The sequence below is a fragment of the Nicrophorus vespilloides genome, unplaced genomic scaffold, assembly GCF_001412225.1.
Source record: "Nicrophorus vespilloides isolate i.1.1-1 unplaced genomic scaffold, Nicve_v1.0, whole genome shotgun sequence".
NCBI classification, from domain to species: Eukaryota; Metazoa; Arthropoda; class Insecta; order Coleoptera; family Silphidae; genus Nicrophorus; species Nicrophorus vespilloides.
In genome coordinates, this window is record NW_017097589.1 from 122,503 (window position 1) to 139,027 (window position 16,525).

The window sequence follows — 16,525 nt, forward strand, 5'->3', positions numbered from 1 at the left end:
TGCATAATTTCTAAATCAATTATATTTTACTATTTTCGTTATTCAAATCATGTTAAATTTATGTTATAGTTTATTTATTGCTATAAAATAACACATGAAATACTTGTTGTAACAAATTAAAGTTCAAACTTTGTTCTTTGAACTACATGATTTAATAGTCTAAATATAAACATAAAATGTGTTACATCACGATTAAATTTAAGCGAATCGAACTTATCCCTTGGTTTAGGTTTATTTTTTATTAGTATTTAAAGTTGAAATGAAGATCAGTTTAAGAAAGCAAGATTATAATAATGAACATCAAGGTTTAAAAGGTAGATCACAATTAAAATCAGATTATTTGTCATTAATTAACTATCAATTAAAGTTAAATTCTACTCTTTTTGATTACTTGTTGTTGTTTCAATGTTTGTTATTTCATCGGTGGAGATGTGAACTTCAATGTTAATACCATAAAGCACTGATTACCATAACTGGACAGGTTTAAGCATTGTCAGAAGTAGCAGTGAAAACACCTCTAACAGAAATCCAATTAATTAACGGTATAAAATGTTTAATTGATTAACGCGTCGAAAGACAAATACTGTACGAGCATTTATTTATGTTATGTACAGGAATTAGATGGCTTTGAGAAAAACAAAACAAAAACAAGATGAAACAAAAACGAAAAAACAAGAGAGTAGAAACAACGTAGGCAGGACGAAATTTATGTTCGCTGCCCGTTGGTAATGATAAATGTCCTCTGGCATTAGTTTAATAGTCGCTTAATTTCGACTCTCCTTTTTCCATCCACTTCACTTTCCCGCATCTGCCTTCGAAAATTAATCGTTAATTAGATAATTTTATACGCCGTGCGTTATTGGTATTTACATAATCCTCGCATTACGCCACTAATAAGCGTTGAACAAACAACTGTAATTCCGATGCATCTGCATTTAATATTCGATAATTTCCATTGCTGTTTCTATACAAAAAAAACAAACAGGAAAAGTCATGGAGTTGTTCAAATTTATTTATCATTGATTTCAAGAATCTTCCATTATTTGTTTTAATTAAAGTCTTTAATGATTTTCATAACATTTTCAATAAAAGAAAATTTATAATTTTGATATATTTATCAAAAAGCAGTAAATTTTCAACGTTTTTAAATGATATTTAACCTGGAATTAATAAATTTGACAAGTTTGGAATTCGTGATGTGTCATTTTTAAAAAGAAAAATCCGTCATTTCAAAAATTTCATATCAAAAGTATAAACAAACAAGAAAAGTCGGAATTTCATTAGTTGTTCAATTTATCATTGATTTCCATCGCATTTTTAATTAAAGATTTTCATCGCATTTTCAACAAAATAAAAATTATAATTTTGACGTAATTGAAATTTACAAATTTCAATTTCATTTCATTAATATTTTCAATGGAAAATTTTGAAACTAGTAAAATATGATCGTAAAAAAATTATTTATTCTTTACAGATACCTAAAAATACGTGATCGATACTCAATTAGTAGAGAAACTTGTTAACATCCATCGAACAAAACGAATGCTGTTTTGTAGGCAACTTGAGTACATAAATATTGCTTTTAACAACTAGCTTATGGATATTTATTACTTAGTTTCTATAAGAGAAGAACAATATCCTCGTCCTTTCTATTGTAATTACAAACAATTTTTATTTAATAGATGTAATAAAACATCCCGTCTCATGGACACAACAACAATTGTTCAGATTTATATCATATTCAAGCATAATTCTGACAAAAAGTTTTGAAGAAAAAAAAGACAAAACTCAAGAATCAAATAATTAAGAATTCTAAATTAAATTTGCTATAATGACTATAGTAACTATTGTATACTAATAATCAATTGTTTCTGAAGTTCTTGTGTCTAGGCTCTTACTACGTTTTTTTTTGTTATTGCAGGTGACTTTATACGTGAGAAATATGACGGTGCAACGGAGGTGAGGGTTAACAAGAGGGGACGTCTTCAGCTTGGCGATCCAAGATACAGGGTGCCCACCGCAAACGATCTTGTGTACCTGGAGGACTCTCCCAATTACTGCGTCGCTGATCCAACCATAGGTTCTTTAGGAACGACGGGACGATCCTGCAACCGAACCTCGCAGGACATGGATGGCTGCAACCTGCTGTGCTGCGGTCGAGGCTACAACACTCTGAAGACGACGATACGAGAGAGGTGCAACTGCAAATTCAAATGGTGCTGCGAGGTGCAATGCAAGACGTGCATCAAGACCATCGACGTGCACACGTGCAAATAACTCCAGATCCAGATTCTTCGTCTTCTTTTCATTCCTTTGCTCACTCGTTTATACTCGTTCACTCGTTTCGCATACATTTCAAGCTTCATCTCAACATGTAAATCACAATATGTTTGAAACATTCCGATGCTCAATTATGTCTTAATTAAGACTTCTCCAAAATCATAACTTGCTGTTTTTTTTTTCATATAATTTTAAACATTGTATTCCTAATGGAGCTTCTGCAGCTCCCAAGATAGATTTAAAATAAGCTACTCCTCGTCTGTCCCGCAATGAACTTGAACTAGTTACTAAGTAACTGGGAAATATAGTATTATTTATTTATAATCGCACTGTAATTTAGTACAAAAAGGCGTTGTTTGTTTGTTCAGTGTGTAGGCTTAGATCTAAGAAAATTATTTATTACCTGTATATAACTATAAGTATTCTAGATTTTATATGTATTTTTTTTCAATTACAGAAAAATGAAAATCGTTTACATACGCTCATTCTATTATGAAAATCTTTTTAAAAACATTCCTGTGTAAGTTAAATCTAGATTTTATATGTATTTTTCAATAAAAAAAATATATTTCGAATATTTTTAGTTTGTTTTCTATCCCCCAGCTCATACCTACAAATTTTTGCAAGTTATAACTTTCATATTTTAATGAAACTACATTAGATTCAATTAATCCAAAAGATGCATATGAAAGTTGTATGTTAGAAGAATTTACATTGCTATGGTTTCATCCATAATTCGCGTTTAAATTTGTAAAAATGAAAAATTAACGCTTCAAAAAGCAGTCTTTTCACATTTTAGTATTTATTTCGAACATATAATAGATTGTATAGATTCAAAAGATGTATATTAAAGCTGGATGTTTAGTCAATTTAGACATAATGAATATTATTATATTGATAAATTATGAAGACGAAGCTTTTGCGAGACGGTTTTTTTTATTAGTTCAGTAAAGTACTATATGCAACTCAATATACACTTAGTTATATTTTTAATAATTTAAAAAAACAAATATAAGTCGAAGGATGAATTGATTGAGTATTGATGAGTGATTTAACTAATTGTTATAGTTTCTGAATTGTATGTATGTTGAGAATGATGAGTTAAAAAAATCTGACAGAAATCAGTTGATTATTTTGGTGTTGACACCATGACAGCTGCACACACGTATTAATCGCAGTGAGTAATGAGTGCTAATGTCTTTAACTCCTTGGTAAATACATCATTCGTTGATGTTTTTATCTTGTACGTTAATAACATTTCAGTGTTCCTCACCGACTGCGTAGAGCACAGGACTTCAAGCATTTATAACCTTTTTGAAAACCTACCAAATTACTTGCAGTTCGACGAGTTCCAGCTGACCCTACTAAAAGGCTTCTCCTTGACGCTGATCATCACCCTCTTCCTGATCTACGCCTCCTGGAGAGTGTTTGGTAAAAACATATGCGAGCGTTTCATGAAACCAGGCAAATATACAACACTGACAACTCAGAACATTCATTGTAATTGTCAATTTTGTAGCCACCTCCAAAACCATTGAGGAACTGAAAGCCAGCGTCTCAAGACTCAAGTTACCCAAGGAGCACTCTCCTAGGATCTAGAGATGAATGAGAAAATCAAAAAGTTCTTTGCCCGCAAGAAGTTGGATGCTAAATTTAAGTTGGCTGGGCCAGGGCATAAATTGACTGAATCTACTGCCTCATCTGCAACGTCCAATAACAAGAAACCAGCATACGTTCCACAAACCAGCAGGGAGCTGACAGATGCAACCAAACAAGCAGCAGAAGCTGCCTTGGCCAGGATGGGTGGGCCAAGGAAAGATTATGCATTTAACACCTCTCTAGCAGCGATTCAAGCTCAGGTCCGTAGAGAACTGGAAGCTGAAAGTAAAAATAAAGAACCACTTGAGGTATCTCCAAGGAGACCTGTGGAAACTGAGCTCATTGCATCTCCTCTGCTTGCTGTCAATGGGATTTACTATAAGTGTCCAATTATAAGTGAAGAAGTTTTATCCAAAGATGAGTGGAGGGTTAAAATCAAGGAGTTTCTGTTGGAGCAGTTGGAGGAGGAAAGGGGGATTACAGCTTGCCTCATGATCCATTCATGTAATTACAATAGAGCAAAGGTTGTTTAATTATTTAATTTAAATCAATGAAACGCTTATAAATTTATTTTCTCGTAGGTCACAGACTGTGTTAATGTTTTATGCAAGTACTTGGAGAACATAATTGGTAATCCTGAAGAGACGAAGTTCCACAAAATCAGATGCTCCAATGCGACTTTCTACGATAAAGTATTGCCGATTTTCGGGGCTCTGGATCTGCTCTTAGAAGCGGGTTTCTCCAAGCAAATTCTCGAGCATAATGGTAACGACGAAGAATTCTACGTTTTCGATGAGAAGAAAGCAGAAGCTGTTGAGAAATTGCTGGTAAATTATCTAAAAAGAAATCAGTTTGTACGTTACCAATGATTTGTATAGTTTTTAAGAGATTCGCTCAGATCGGAGGATAAAATCGAGCTCGAATTGGATAGAAACTTGCAAGTTTTGTCACCGGCTCAAGCTACGAAAAGGAATCAACTTCCATTGGAATTTTATGCGCTCACCCCGGAGGAAATCAAAAGGGAACAGCAGCAAAAGTAATTACTTATAATTATAGTTTAATATATAAATATATTAATTTTTAACATTTGAAGAGCGGATGTAGCAGAAAAACAGATGGTATTGCGTACTAAAGCAATGAGAGAGAAGGAGGAATTGCGTGAGATTAGGAAGTACAAGTTTTCCCTTGTTCGGATACGATTCCCAGATGGTCTCTACCTGCAAGTATGATCATATTTTGTTAAAAAAAAAACATGATTGTGCAATTATATGGTTTATGATTTAGGGTACCTTTTCGGTATACGAGAAGCTTATAGATGTTATAAACTTCGTGACCGAAAACTTGGAGGATGCAAACAGCTTCTTGTTGTTAGGACCGACTGGACACAAATTCGAAGAGGATGATTACAATAGCACCTTGTTCGATCTGCGTTTAGTGCCTGCAACGATTCTGAATTTCCAATGGAACTGCGAAACTTCTTCGGGCGGCTTCCTGAAGCCCGAAGTGATGATCCTCGTTCAGTCAATGTAGGTTGTTTGTTCAAACACACAATTTAAATATCGCTTATTTTATTAGTTCTATATCTATATGGAAGTACGATTACGTTTATAGCTTAATTTACACACGTTTTACACTTTTAGTGATACTTGTTATTTTTTTTTCGGAATAATTGTTAATTTTATGGATGTTTATTATTCTATTATATGCATCGTTCACTGCTAACAAATTATTTATTTACATGTAACATATACCCCAACCATAACATAACGCTTTTAAATCAATATTCCTAAATTAGATTTCAATCCTCAAAATATATCAGTTTCAAGAGCGTTTTTTTTTAAATTTATAATTGCAATACAAATATATACTTACTACTTTTGAAGACTGAAATTAAAATAAACAACTAAATTATACATATGTATATAATGCATATTTATTTTATACAAGTTTCGTATTTGCTAAATTTACAAAAAATCAGTCATATATAAAGATTGCAGTTGTTGTATGTTATCATTTACTTATTTTGTTTTATATTTCATATAGTGTCGCAAATGAATATCTGCAGCTTCTGAAGCATAACGAACCCACGTGAGTACCCTGAGAAAATAATCGTATGATTGCTGTGCTAATGAGAATAAAAAAATTGTATATATATAAAACAACGAAAAAAGGTATATCGTTCGGAAATGTTTCAATATCTGTAAAAAGTAATAATATTATGAACTTATATAATATTATTTAAAAAATAATAAAATAAAACTAGAGGAAAAATTATTAGGATATTCTTTCTCACCAAGTGATCTATTGCTCTAAAAAAAAAACGAATCTGTTGTGGGCACACGAAAAACTTGCTAACTAAAATTCACTGTTAACGTAAAACCAACAAACAGTTTTGTCACAATTTTTGTTCTGAATTTATAAAATGATTCAATGTTTTTATTATGTACAGTGATTGATTTATTTTCATTTTTGTTTTTTCTTTTTGCCGAAATGAACACAACTTTATTATTTCACTAGCCTGAAAATGTTAATCACACAATGAATTCACAGAACGTTCTCACTGATTTAAAAGAATGCCAAATTTCGGAATAATCACAACACTTTTGGGGAATCGTGTACAGGCGCAAAACAGCACGAAATCATTATTAAATCTAACGAAATACTGGTAGATTTAATAAAAATTTTCACTTTTACAGGAAAACAAAAAAAAAACAGAAAAATTAATGAATCTTTTCAAGAATAACATGGACACCAATTTTCTTACACTTGCTCACATAATTAAATTTTCTTAAGCAATTGCTTATAACTACTTCACAATATACACACTACTAAACACATTTAGTAGTTCTCTTTTTCTCTGGATTTTTGCGCATTTGTTTTTATAGATAAGATGTAAACATATCATTTTGGATACAGTTCTTTGCCATTTACTAAAACACCACTGTCAGTATATATGTATCTAATGAGTTGAATATCATTAATGAATGATAAAGAACTGTTAACACACGATTACAACGCACTTGTTATGCACATTATAAAGGGTATTTTTAATGGGGCACAGATTAATTCACATTTTTTTGCATATTAAATATAGTGAATACCTAATACGTAAACAACATCATCACTAATCAAAACAACTGTTCACAGATACTTTTTTTTGCTAAACCATTGTTGATCACTAACCTCCTGAAATGAAAAAATACTCATATAAATATAATCTTAAAAACTAACTTAGCTGCACCGTCATGTAAAGGTTTGGAAAATAAAAATCATCATAATAAAAATAAAGAAATATAAAGTAGGGTCAATAGATTTTACGCTGTGCCGCCACGCACCACGACGATCACAAGATGATCTTCCTTCAAGGCGTCGTCGGGGAGGTTGTGGCACATCCTTTTCAAAAGTTCCGTGGAAAAGGGGCAGGGCGGAAAGGAGTAGAGGACTCCCGTTGCTTCTGTCTCTTTATTCAATAATGAAATCACCCCGGCCGCCTCCTTCTGCTTCAAATAAGATACCAGATTCCTTAAAGGACGAGTCTGCACGTTGGCATCATCGATAGCAACCGAAGCTGTAGATCCTGCTAAACCCAAGAAGATAGCATGAGAGCTAGCGCTGGAAATGCGTTTCTGCACGTCTTCCAGCTTCGGCTGATCTAGCCTCAGTCTCTGAGTAATTCGCAACTGATGCTTGCCATCTTCGTCTTTCATCAATCCCTCCACGATATCGGTATCACCGTCGATCAGATGGAATTTGGCCGGGAATAGAGAGTTCTTCAAAATCAGCGCACCCTGCCACGTTGTCGAGCATTTCCTGGCGACCTCTGGTAGCGTTCTGCTGGAAGCCAAAAGCCCGGCGCGACGAGAGCCACTATCCGAATCGGAATCTATGGATCTGCGAGGAGACCTCGACCTGGATCTATCGGCGGCAGGTCTGGTGATAGATCTGCGACGCGGATATTCGCCATCACCGCCCCTGTTTCTGTTACTCCATTCGTCTTCATCGGGGAACCTGAAAGGCCCTCTGCTAGTGGCACGTCTCTCCGGATATTGTGGTCTCGTTCTATTATACCTGCCGCTAGTATATCCAGTAGAAGCCGCCTCCCCTTCAAATCCTGGCTCGAAATCTTCGGGCGGCCTTCTGTAATCGGAACTTCCTCCTTCTTCGTTCGGCGGATATGGAGGTTTCGGTCTGAACGCAGTACCAGGAGTGACGTCTGAAAAATCAGTACGTAGCCTATGATCCGTTCCACCTAAAGGAACACCTCGCATCTCCTTAACCGCCGCTTGCGCTGCATCGATGCTGTCGTACAAAATGTATGCCTGGATATCGCCTTTCGTATAGTCAATCTTCTTTATAGCACCGAATCTATCAAATTCCCTCTCCAGCTGTGTAATGGACGTCCACTGACCCAGACCACCTACCCAAATGCGAGTCGTAGGCGTCGCCTTACCATAGCCTATCTTACACTGAAATTTACCAATGTACTGACCGGATAAGTCCACTTTTGCTCGGTGCGCCATGTCGAGCGTCTGAAAACGAACGAAAGCAAAAGCATTGCCCGTCCCTGGAGGCGGCCTCTTTATATCGATATCCTCCACTGAGCCGAAACGTCCAAATATTCGGCGCAGCTCTTCCTCGGTTATGTTTATTTCCAAATTACCCGCAAATAATGTTCTGGTGGCAAGAGGATCGTCTTCCGGTTGCACGTGATGCAGATAATTGGGAAATTTATCTTTCTTGTTTTCGCCCTTCTCGAAAGGTACTCGCGGAGCAGAGTGTCTGGGTGCGGCTCCATACCCTGCACCCATATGGGGAGGTCCGTGATGCATCGGCGGTCGTGCCATATATTCGTGATGGGGAGCAGGCATAGCCTCTCTTCTAAACTCCCTGTGAACAGGAACCCCAGGTGGTGGCCCATAGCAACGATCGTATCTGTCCACAGTTCTCAGACGCTCTGGAGATCTGCCATAGTAGTGCCTCTCATACTCTGGGCTGATGGACCTGGGTCTTCCTCTGTAGATTTCAGGAGCAGGTCTAGCCACCTCGTAAACGGCTTCGACGAGAGCGACTTTATCGTAGACAATGATGCGAGGTTTACCATGTTTGGCATCCCTGGCGTCCTCCGGATTTCTAAAGCACACATAGGCAACCCTCTCATCCATATCATGAGATACCTTAATGCTCATGTCACCATACTTCTTGTACTCCCTGTACAACGTATCCTTGATAACTTCATCACTGGCTTTAGGGTGCAGGGCACTCACACACAGAACCTTGTAGGGGAAGGTCCTTTCTGGGGGACGCATGTACTCGTCTCGGTGGGGTGACATGTAGCGCGCTCTTGGAGGACTTGGTGATCTAGCTCTGCTGGTGCGACGGCGGATCCTATCTGGTGTAATCCGCTCATCTGAACTATCCTCGTAACGACCTAAGCTGGTGCGCGACCTCTTGTTGCGAGCCGGCGGGGTCTCTCTGTCAGTACTCCTCTTCATGTTTTGGATGCGAATGGTGATTCTATCCTTTCCAGAGCCGATCATACGCACTGTGCCCGTCAATAACACCACGACACAGCAGAATCAACGACCTATCACATCCCAGGCGAAGATAAGTGGAAATAAAACAGAAAACACTTATAGTTAGTCTCAGGTCAAACTAATACACACTATATAGTTAAATGGAATCATGATAATATACCGTCAATATAATTAATGTAATTTTTTCAACAGAATCGACATCGCGTTCACTGACCAATAGATTTAATTGATATTATGATATAATGCACAACATCCCAAACATCACACACGCCCATAGGTAATAAAAGACATAAAAGAACATAAAACGGCAAAATGGCGGAAACCATAACTGAAGAGAATTCAAGATATCCATAACGGTATTACGCGTAACTACACAGTAAAATTGAAAATAATTATATATAACTAACTAGCAAACTAATTCAATTCTCAGCGCAAACCGACGATCACACACCACAATATAATAGAAAACTGCAATCAACTTATAAAAACGTTAACCAACCCTCACCTTTAGCTATATGCACGAACAACAATGGCCACTGCAAAACATTCACCACCCAAAAATATAATCACCAACAGTGATACCAACATGAAGAAAACTAAACTACAGATGATTCTATAATCTTAGCTTAAATTACACAACCACCAATTATTGTTTGTTTATTAAAAACTTTGCTTTGAATATCAAGAAAAATTGCAATAAACTTGTAAAAAAATTCAAATTGATAATTGCAGACAACTTCGTTTAAGTACAAATACATAACCTGAAAATTAATTAAAAAAATGTCTTCATTAAAAAGGGTCCAGGTATAATAAACTAGATGAATATAAGTACCAAAGTTAATTCCTTTTGCATTTAGCAATGGGCCACCTTCGCGAGAATCTGGCACATATACGATGCTTCCTGGCAGAACCCTTTCCAGTCTGCAGGACTCTTGAAGAAATATCTCATGGGCACATACAAACCAATTTACCATCCGTTAAGTAAGGATATTTAATTGTGAAATAAACTCAGGTTTGATTGTCCCAATTTTTAGATGATTGTGGTGATCATGTAGTGGTTATAAACAGTGGTGATATAGCCTTACCAGGTGATGAATGGAAGAAAAGAGTATATTTCCATCATACAGGGTACCCTCGAGGTGCCAGCTGGACTTTAGCTTGGCAGTTGCACAAGAAGGATCCAACTTTGGTAATAATTACATTCCCATAAGAGAAAAGGAAGAAATTCTTAATTGAAATGTTTAATTTAAGGTTCTTAAAAAGGCTGTGTACAATAGCATGGATGGCAATTTGCAAAGGAGATACACAATGGAAAGACTGCACATCTATCCAGATGCAAATGTACCTGCTGATATTATGAAGAACATCTCCAATCAACTAGCAACTCCAAGGGAGGTGCCAAAGAGACTAGATCATTACAGTGAGAAGGAAGTTGAAGAATTTCCCAAGATTATGGATTATCCTAAAAATTACATCCTGAGATAACCATATTCTTAAATCAATGCTTAGTTTGTTTTATATTATAGTAAAAAAAGTAATTCTGTGAATTTTGCAAATATTTATTTAAATGGTTAAAATGCATTTGGTTGTATTTATAAAATAATCAAAAAAATATTTATTCCTTTAAGCGCAAATCGTGAGCAATTGTGTACGCTGAGACGTGCATCATGTTCTTTCTGTTGTCTTGGAAATTCTGGATGGCTTTGGCGCGCATCTCCTCCCAATTGTAGAAATCTCTGTAGAGCGGCCTGCAGTATTTCATCCTGCCAACTTCGTTTACCCAATTCAGTGCAGGATCGACGATTTTTTCCCATTTGGCTTTGATGCCAATCCTCAGCCACCTAAATTTGATTTCGGCGTTCTGCACTTCAGTGAATTTAAACTTTTCCTCGAGCACCTCCAGTTTCTTAATAGGTTGAGGCTCGGATTCAAAGATATCTTGCAGCAGCTGGATTTTCTGGATGGACGTGATCTCGTCGCCGGAGAATGGAACTGGACCAGACTTTTCATCCCAGTTCAACCAGCGTTGCTTCATCTCGTCGATGGTCTTCAGAAGAGTCTTGTCGTAGTCGGGAATGACTGGAGGCATACCTGGTGTGTGCAACCATTTGTTCCATTCGATGTTCTTTATCTCCGGAGTGCTGCTGAAGTACTCGATGAAGAAAGCCTTGAACTCGTCCGTAGTCAACGACCTGTATTTGTACGTGTCGAAGTACTTGCGAAGGAATGGCTCAAATACAGCTAAAAATTGGTTTAATGTGGATTATTAGTTGAGTTTACGATGGAGAAGGGAGATCTACCTGGTCCTTCAACAATCGTCTCTAAATATCTCAAAAAAGTTTGCCCTTTCTCATATGGTACAGTCGAGAAAGCATCGTCGGGATGCACTCCCGTCAGATTTACTACCAGACAAGTCAAAGGATTGCTATCACCCAATTCATTAATCTGGAATTCCGTTCAATAAACAATAGTTACAACATTCAATACAGCTCATTTTAGTTAGTACAAATGAAACAAATGAAGGGCGTGTTAGCAGCAATGAGAAAGAGCAAACTTGATCAAAATTATTGAATTTATTACCTGGACCTCCGACGGTATTTTCTAGATACCTAAGGAACGTTTGCCCTTTCTCATAAGGCACCCTCGAGAACGCGTCATCTGGATGAACTCCGGTCAAGTTAACAACCAAATTCGTCAAGGGATTGTTACTTCCCATAACTTTGATCTAAAATGAATTGATGAGGGATGATCGCTAGGAGTAAAAATACACAATATTTACCGCTTCCTTCAGTTCCACGGTGCCACCGTAAGCGTCGAAGTCCTGCACTTGCGGGCTTTCCAAGCGACCCAAAATCTTTCTCTCGATGAAAACGGTGAAACCTTCATTCAGCCAGAAATGTTCGAAATTTGCATTCGTTACCAAATTACCGGTCCAACTGTGAGCAATTTCGTGAGCAACAACGTTTGCCAAAGACCTATCTCCAGCCTAATAACAACAAACAAAAATGTAACAACAAGGATACGGTATGAATATTTGCTTACCAATAATGTAGGAGTTACGAATGTCAGGCAAGGATTCTCCATACCTCCGAAGGGAAAACTTGGGGGAAGTACGAGAAGATCGTAGATGCCCCAGACGTATGGCCCGCAAATGTCTTCGGCAGTTTTCAGCTGCTTCTCGGTATTTGCAAATTCGTTTGCTGCCATCTCGATGAATTCCTTTTCGGCCCATACCGTGGAACGAGGTCCGATCTTTCTAGATTCCAGAGCACCGATCGCTATAGCAATCAGATATGATTGTATAGGAACGTCTTGCTTGAAATGGTGCAAGTTGTAGCCGATCATAGGCTTCGTGGCATCTCGGATTGCTGACATCACAACCGACAAATCCGTAGGTGCATTAATCTGAAACCACCAAACGTAATTGTAAATATTTTCTTTGTCTTTGCTAAATTCACATACTAATATACTTACAAGAGCTTCATATTTGGTTTTCACATAAGGAGTGTCTTGGCATGGAAGGAAACTCCTGGCATGAATAGCTTGGAATTGGCTGAAGACATATGGATGTTTCTTTCCAGCAGTCTGCTCAGGCTCAAGCCACTGAAGACCAGAAGCATGAGGTCTAGTCTTGTAGTTGATGGTAAAAATGTAGCTGTAATTAAATATAATTAATATATTGCTTATACAATAGATGGTATATGTAACTTGTTAACTTCCTTGGGTGGTATTTCTATGGCCAACTCTGATCCAAACTCACCCACAGGCTGGGACAGTGTGTACTTGCACTTGGTGTTAGTTTCAGTCTCATAAATGGACTCAATATCCAAGTCTTTGACATCGAGTACCTAAAATGAAATGTAAATAAGATCATTTTCATTGAATTTACTTTAAATTAAGTCACTTACCACTTCGTTAACATTTTCGTGCAGCTTTTTAACTGTTAAATCGCAGTTTCCGCTGAATATCTTCTGGTCAAAGTGAACCTTCAGAGAAAGCTTGATGTTGGTGACCACAGCCAAATCTGCAAAACAAAAGATAACCTCAAACTTTGTTTTGACTATTCGTAAATACTATATTTTTTTTATTATTGTTTGTTTGATTTTTTACCTGGCCTGGAAAAGGAGCTCGGATCTATTGGACTGAATCTCGCCATTCTCGTTCCTCCGTCACCTGCTTGGAAATAGAGAACACTCAATTAGTTTACAAAAGTACTTGACATCAACATAAAGTTACAAATCCCCCCACCAAATTGGGTTTATCTAATCTGTGCTCAGGCAGGTAAACAGGTAAACGATGCAATCTGATATAAACAGGTTGAGAGATTTGAATTGAGATTACCTAATATTAATAAGAAGCAGTTCGAGAGGATCAAAATGCGCCACATATTGATAAAAGGCTCTTAAATTTTTATTATTATTTAGCGATATGGTTTAGCGATAATAGAAATACTCACCGAAATTGCGTACAAAGTTTCTCCTGATTACGCAATTCGATACATTTCTCGCCACATCGAATAACTTTAATATTCTCATAACAAATTGATTTCAAATTACTCCAATGACTTTCAAATTATCATTTTTTTTGTAATAGTTATATAATTTATAAAGTCTTAAGTCTTTTGTAAACAAATGTATTAAAATATTACTTTAATCACTGAAAAATAAATAAATAAAATCATTTATTTATTATCAGTACAAATAAATAAATTAAAAAAATTATCAAAAAAATTGTTAATAAAATTATTGATTTAGTGAATTTAAAAATGTAATTTCTATATTTATAAAGATAATAATTGAATAGTAAATAACTTTATACAAGATTTCTGTAATTATTATGTAATGATTATAGTTAAAATATAAAGTAGGTGTGGTTGTGGATATTGATGCTTTTATAGGCAACTCAATTAACTTTATTGATTTCAAAAGAAAAACCAGCAATACTGAATATAAATTGGTATTAATCGTTTTAAACTGCGTCTTGGATACTGTTAAACAACAAATTACTAGTTTTTAGTAATAAATAGTGTATTAGAAATTATTTTGCTTCAGTTAAAGGTGTTTGTTTTGACTGTGTCTCCTTAATTGTCAATGGACAATAGTTTCATTACCAATAACTGCCCCTCTTTTTTCATTACCACTTTTCATGCATATCTTAAAGGCATTGAGGTTACAACAATTGTAAATTAAATTAACAGTTATGTGAATCAATTAGTGTAAAAATCATAAACAGTTTGCTGCTTAATGTGGAAATGTAATAAGTAGGAACACAGATTCGATTTTGAAGATGTCTTGCACTGAGGTGAATCCGGGGGCCTCTGTTGAGAGTGTTCTGGTGACAACAGATTCGTGCGAGAATTTTGAGCAAATGAGCTCTAGTTTGGAGGAGATCAAAAATTATGTGGGAAAGTCTCCAGAGGTATCAGACAGCAGCACAAGCGTAGATAATTTGGAAGAAAGCAATTCTTTGAATGCAGTTGGATCAGATGATGATTATATCAGGAGTAAGGATTGGCTGGAGAAGAAGAAACATATATTTGTTCTAAGCTCTGCTGGTAAACCAATATACTCAAGGTAAAATATTTATGATTTATAATTCAGTGGTTTAATGTCTTGTTTGTTTAGGTATGGTATTGAGGATAAACTGGTGACTATGTTTGGGGTTATGCAGGCTTTAGTTAGTTTTGTGCAGGATCAAAACGATACAATTAATTGTATACATGCGGGCAGCACCAAATATGTATTCTTGAATAAGAATCATCTGATATTGGTGGCGATTTCTAAGACGGAGGAGAGCGTGCCGCAATTGGTGTCTCAGTTAAAGTGAGTTTTTTTTCTTTAAATGAATTCGTATTTTATTTTATTGAATTTTACGTTTTCAGTTATGTCTTCAATCAAATAGCCAGTATACTTACTTTAACGAGATTGAATAAAATTTACGAGCAACGGAGGAATTATGATTTGAGGAGGCTTCTCTCGGGTGTCGAGAGGATCATCGATCACCTGTTGAACTTTTACGAAATCGAACCTGCTTTGACTTTGGGGGCTGTGCAGTGCCTATCTTTGCCACCTTCGATCAGAGATACCATAAGCTCGGCTATTACTCAAGCTTGCAGTAAAATTAAGGCGAGTTTAACTCACTCAATGTTTTTACCTCAATTGATAATAATATTTTTGTTAATATTGTAGAATTTGGTTTTTGCCATTTTGTTGGCTAATAATAAGCTGATAACACTTGTGCGTATGAAGAAATACGCAATTCATCCTGCAGATCTTCACCTGATCTTCAATCTGGTGCAAGCGTCGGAGAGCTTCAAAACGGTAGAGAGCTGGACTCCGTTGTGTCTACCCCGATTTGATGCCAGTGGATTCCTTTATGGACACGTATCATATCTAGCAGAAGATTGTCAGGCGTGTCTTCTGCTGTTAACCGTCGAGAGGGATGTATTCTTCACGCTTAGCGAAGCCAAACATAAGATCGTGGAGAAGATGCGCAGAGCTAACTGCTTAGAGGCCATCAACGAATCTTTGAATTCGACGGATGGTACTTGTCTGAACGCAGGCTTCCCCGAGCTGAGGCATTACATCTACAAGTCCAAATCTACCGCCCAATTCCATCAACCTGAAATATCAGCCCCATATATCAACAACACGGAACGACTACTTATGTTGTACAAGAGAGCCCACAGACGTTTGCACAGCGTTGGAAGACCATTAAAACTGCTTTTCGAAAGGTCCCCGCAGGAGGCCGTCCTCGCCTGGGATACTCGAGGTTTTGAGCTGTACGTGATCTTGGAACCTCTGATCGAAACTTCGGCTGCGATCGCAAGCGTCGGTAAGCTCTTGAATTGGATCAAGAAGAGGGAAGATAAACTATTCCACCTGAACGCTCCTACCTTCTAGTTGCAATTCTTACAAAAAAAGTAGAGAACATGTAAGTTGTCCTAACGTTCTAGATGTCTCTGAAACAATCACACACTATCGCGCCCTTCTTAGATTATACTAATTATTGAAATAAGTCACTTATGATGGATGGCATTTCGGTTCTGTTGAAAATTTTAGAATTCCAGTATTATAAAATACTGCCCCAAAAATATATATTTTACTTCTTTT

The 16,525-nt window shown here is 36.6% G+C and overlaps 7 protein-coding genes across 17 annotated transcripts in view; 5 read left to right on the plus strand and 2 right to left on the minus strand.

The window, feature by feature from the left end:
- Positions 1-2,711, plus strand: part of LOC108560493 (protein Wnt-5b-like) — a 63,419-nt gene extending 60,708 nt beyond the window's left edge. The window contains exon 7 of one of the 4 annotated variants that reach the window (XM_017918063.1): positions 1,922-2,710. In XM_017918063.1, the coding sequence (XP_017773552.1) occupies positions 1,922-2,277 (356 nt within the window). In that variant the 3' untranslated portion in view covers positions 2,278-2,710. Of the gene's footprint in view, positions 1-1,921 lie in introns of all 4 variants that reach the window. The other 3 variants (XM_017918060.1, XM_017918062.1, XM_017918061.1) reach the window with 3 other exon arrangements.
- A 667-nt stretch (positions 2,712-3,378) lies between these two features.
- Positions 3,379-3,888, plus strand: LOC108560478. Of its 3 annotated transcripts, none has more exons than XM_017918040.1 (3): positions 3,379-3,457; positions 3,544-3,744; positions 3,800-3,888. In XM_017918040.1, coding segments are annotated over exons 1-3 (282 nt in total). In that variant the 5' UTR covers positions 3,379-3,456; the 3' UTR covers positions 3,880-3,888. The 3 variants fall into 3 exon arrangements, with proteins under 3 accessions (XP_017773529.1, XP_017773528.1, XP_017773530.1); XM_017918041.1 differs by having other exon boundaries at positions 3,420-3,491; positions 3,621-3,744; XM_017918039.1 differs by having other exon boundaries at positions 3,411-3,744.
- On the plus strand, positions 3,861-6,543 carry LOC108560476 (UBX domain-containing protein 6). The gene is made up of 6 exons (XM_017918037.1): positions 3,861-4,403; positions 4,461-4,706; positions 4,758-4,915; positions 4,973-5,102; positions 5,164-5,405; positions 5,923-6,543. The coding sequence occupies exons 1-6, from the start codon at positions 3,882-3,884 to the stop codon at positions 5,969-5,971; spliced, it is 1,347 nt and encodes a 448-aa protein (XP_017773526.1). The 5' UTR covers positions 3,861-3,881; the 3' UTR covers positions 5,972-6,543.
- A 50-nt stretch (positions 6,544-6,593) lies between these two features.
- LOC108560474 (putative RNA-binding protein 15B) lies at positions 6,594-10,003 on the minus strand. The gene is made up of 2 exons (XM_017918029.1): positions 9,919-10,003; positions 6,594-9,463 (listed from the first exon to the last, which is right to left on the minus strand). Exon 2 carries the CDS (start codon positions 9,414-9,416, stop codon positions 7,194-7,196), a length of 2,223 nt encoding a protein of 740 aa, XP_017773518.1. The 5' UTR covers positions 9,417-9,463; positions 9,919-10,003; the 3' UTR covers positions 6,594-7,193.
- A 113-nt stretch (positions 10,004-10,116) lies between these two features.
- On the plus strand, positions 10,117-10,960 carry LOC108560477 (39S ribosomal protein L13, mitochondrial). The gene is made up of 4 exons (XM_017918038.1): positions 10,117-10,217; positions 10,271-10,394; positions 10,448-10,602; positions 10,665-10,960. The coding sequence occupies exons 1-4, from the start codon at positions 10,194-10,196 to the stop codon at positions 10,896-10,898; spliced, it is 537 nt and encodes a 178-aa protein (XP_017773527.1). The 5' UTR covers positions 10,117-10,193; the 3' UTR covers positions 10,899-10,960.
- A 7-nt stretch (positions 10,961-10,967) lies between these two features.
- LOC108560475 (leukotriene A-4 hydrolase) lies at positions 10,968-13,983 on the minus strand. 6 transcript variants are annotated; one of them, XM_017918032.1, is made up of 10 exons: positions 13,870-13,983; positions 13,755-13,814; positions 13,524-13,586; positions 13,322-13,437; positions 13,122-13,261; positions 12,888-13,068; positions 12,456-12,818; positions 12,193-12,399; positions 11,994-12,138; positions 10,968-11,654 (listed from the first exon to the last, which is right to left on the minus strand). In XM_017918032.1, the coding sequence occupies exons 1-10, from the start codon at positions 13,946-13,948 to the stop codon at positions 11,029-11,031; spliced, it is 1,980 nt and encodes a 659-aa protein (XP_017773521.1). In that variant the 5' UTR covers positions 13,949-13,983; the 3' UTR covers positions 10,968-11,028. The 6 variants fall into 6 exon arrangements, with proteins under 6 accessions (XP_017773521.1, XP_017773520.1, XP_017773519.1 ...); XM_017918031.1 differs by lacking the exon at positions 11,994-12,138 and adding an exon at positions 11,714-11,858 and having other exon boundaries at positions 13,524-13,589; XM_017918030.1 differs by having other exon boundaries at positions 13,524-13,589.
- A 460-nt stretch (positions 13,984-14,443) lies between these two features.
- Positions 14,444-16,333, plus strand: LOC108560487 (vacuolar fusion protein MON1 homolog A). The gene is made up of 4 exons (XM_017918054.1): positions 14,444-14,986; positions 15,038-15,235; positions 15,295-15,538; positions 15,602-16,333. Exons 1-4 carry the CDS (start codon positions 14,700-14,702, stop codon positions 16,313-16,315), a joined length of 1,443 nt encoding a protein of 480 aa, XP_017773543.1. The 5' UTR covers positions 14,444-14,699; the 3' UTR covers positions 16,316-16,333.
- Positions 16,334-16,525: the final 192 nt, after the last annotated feature.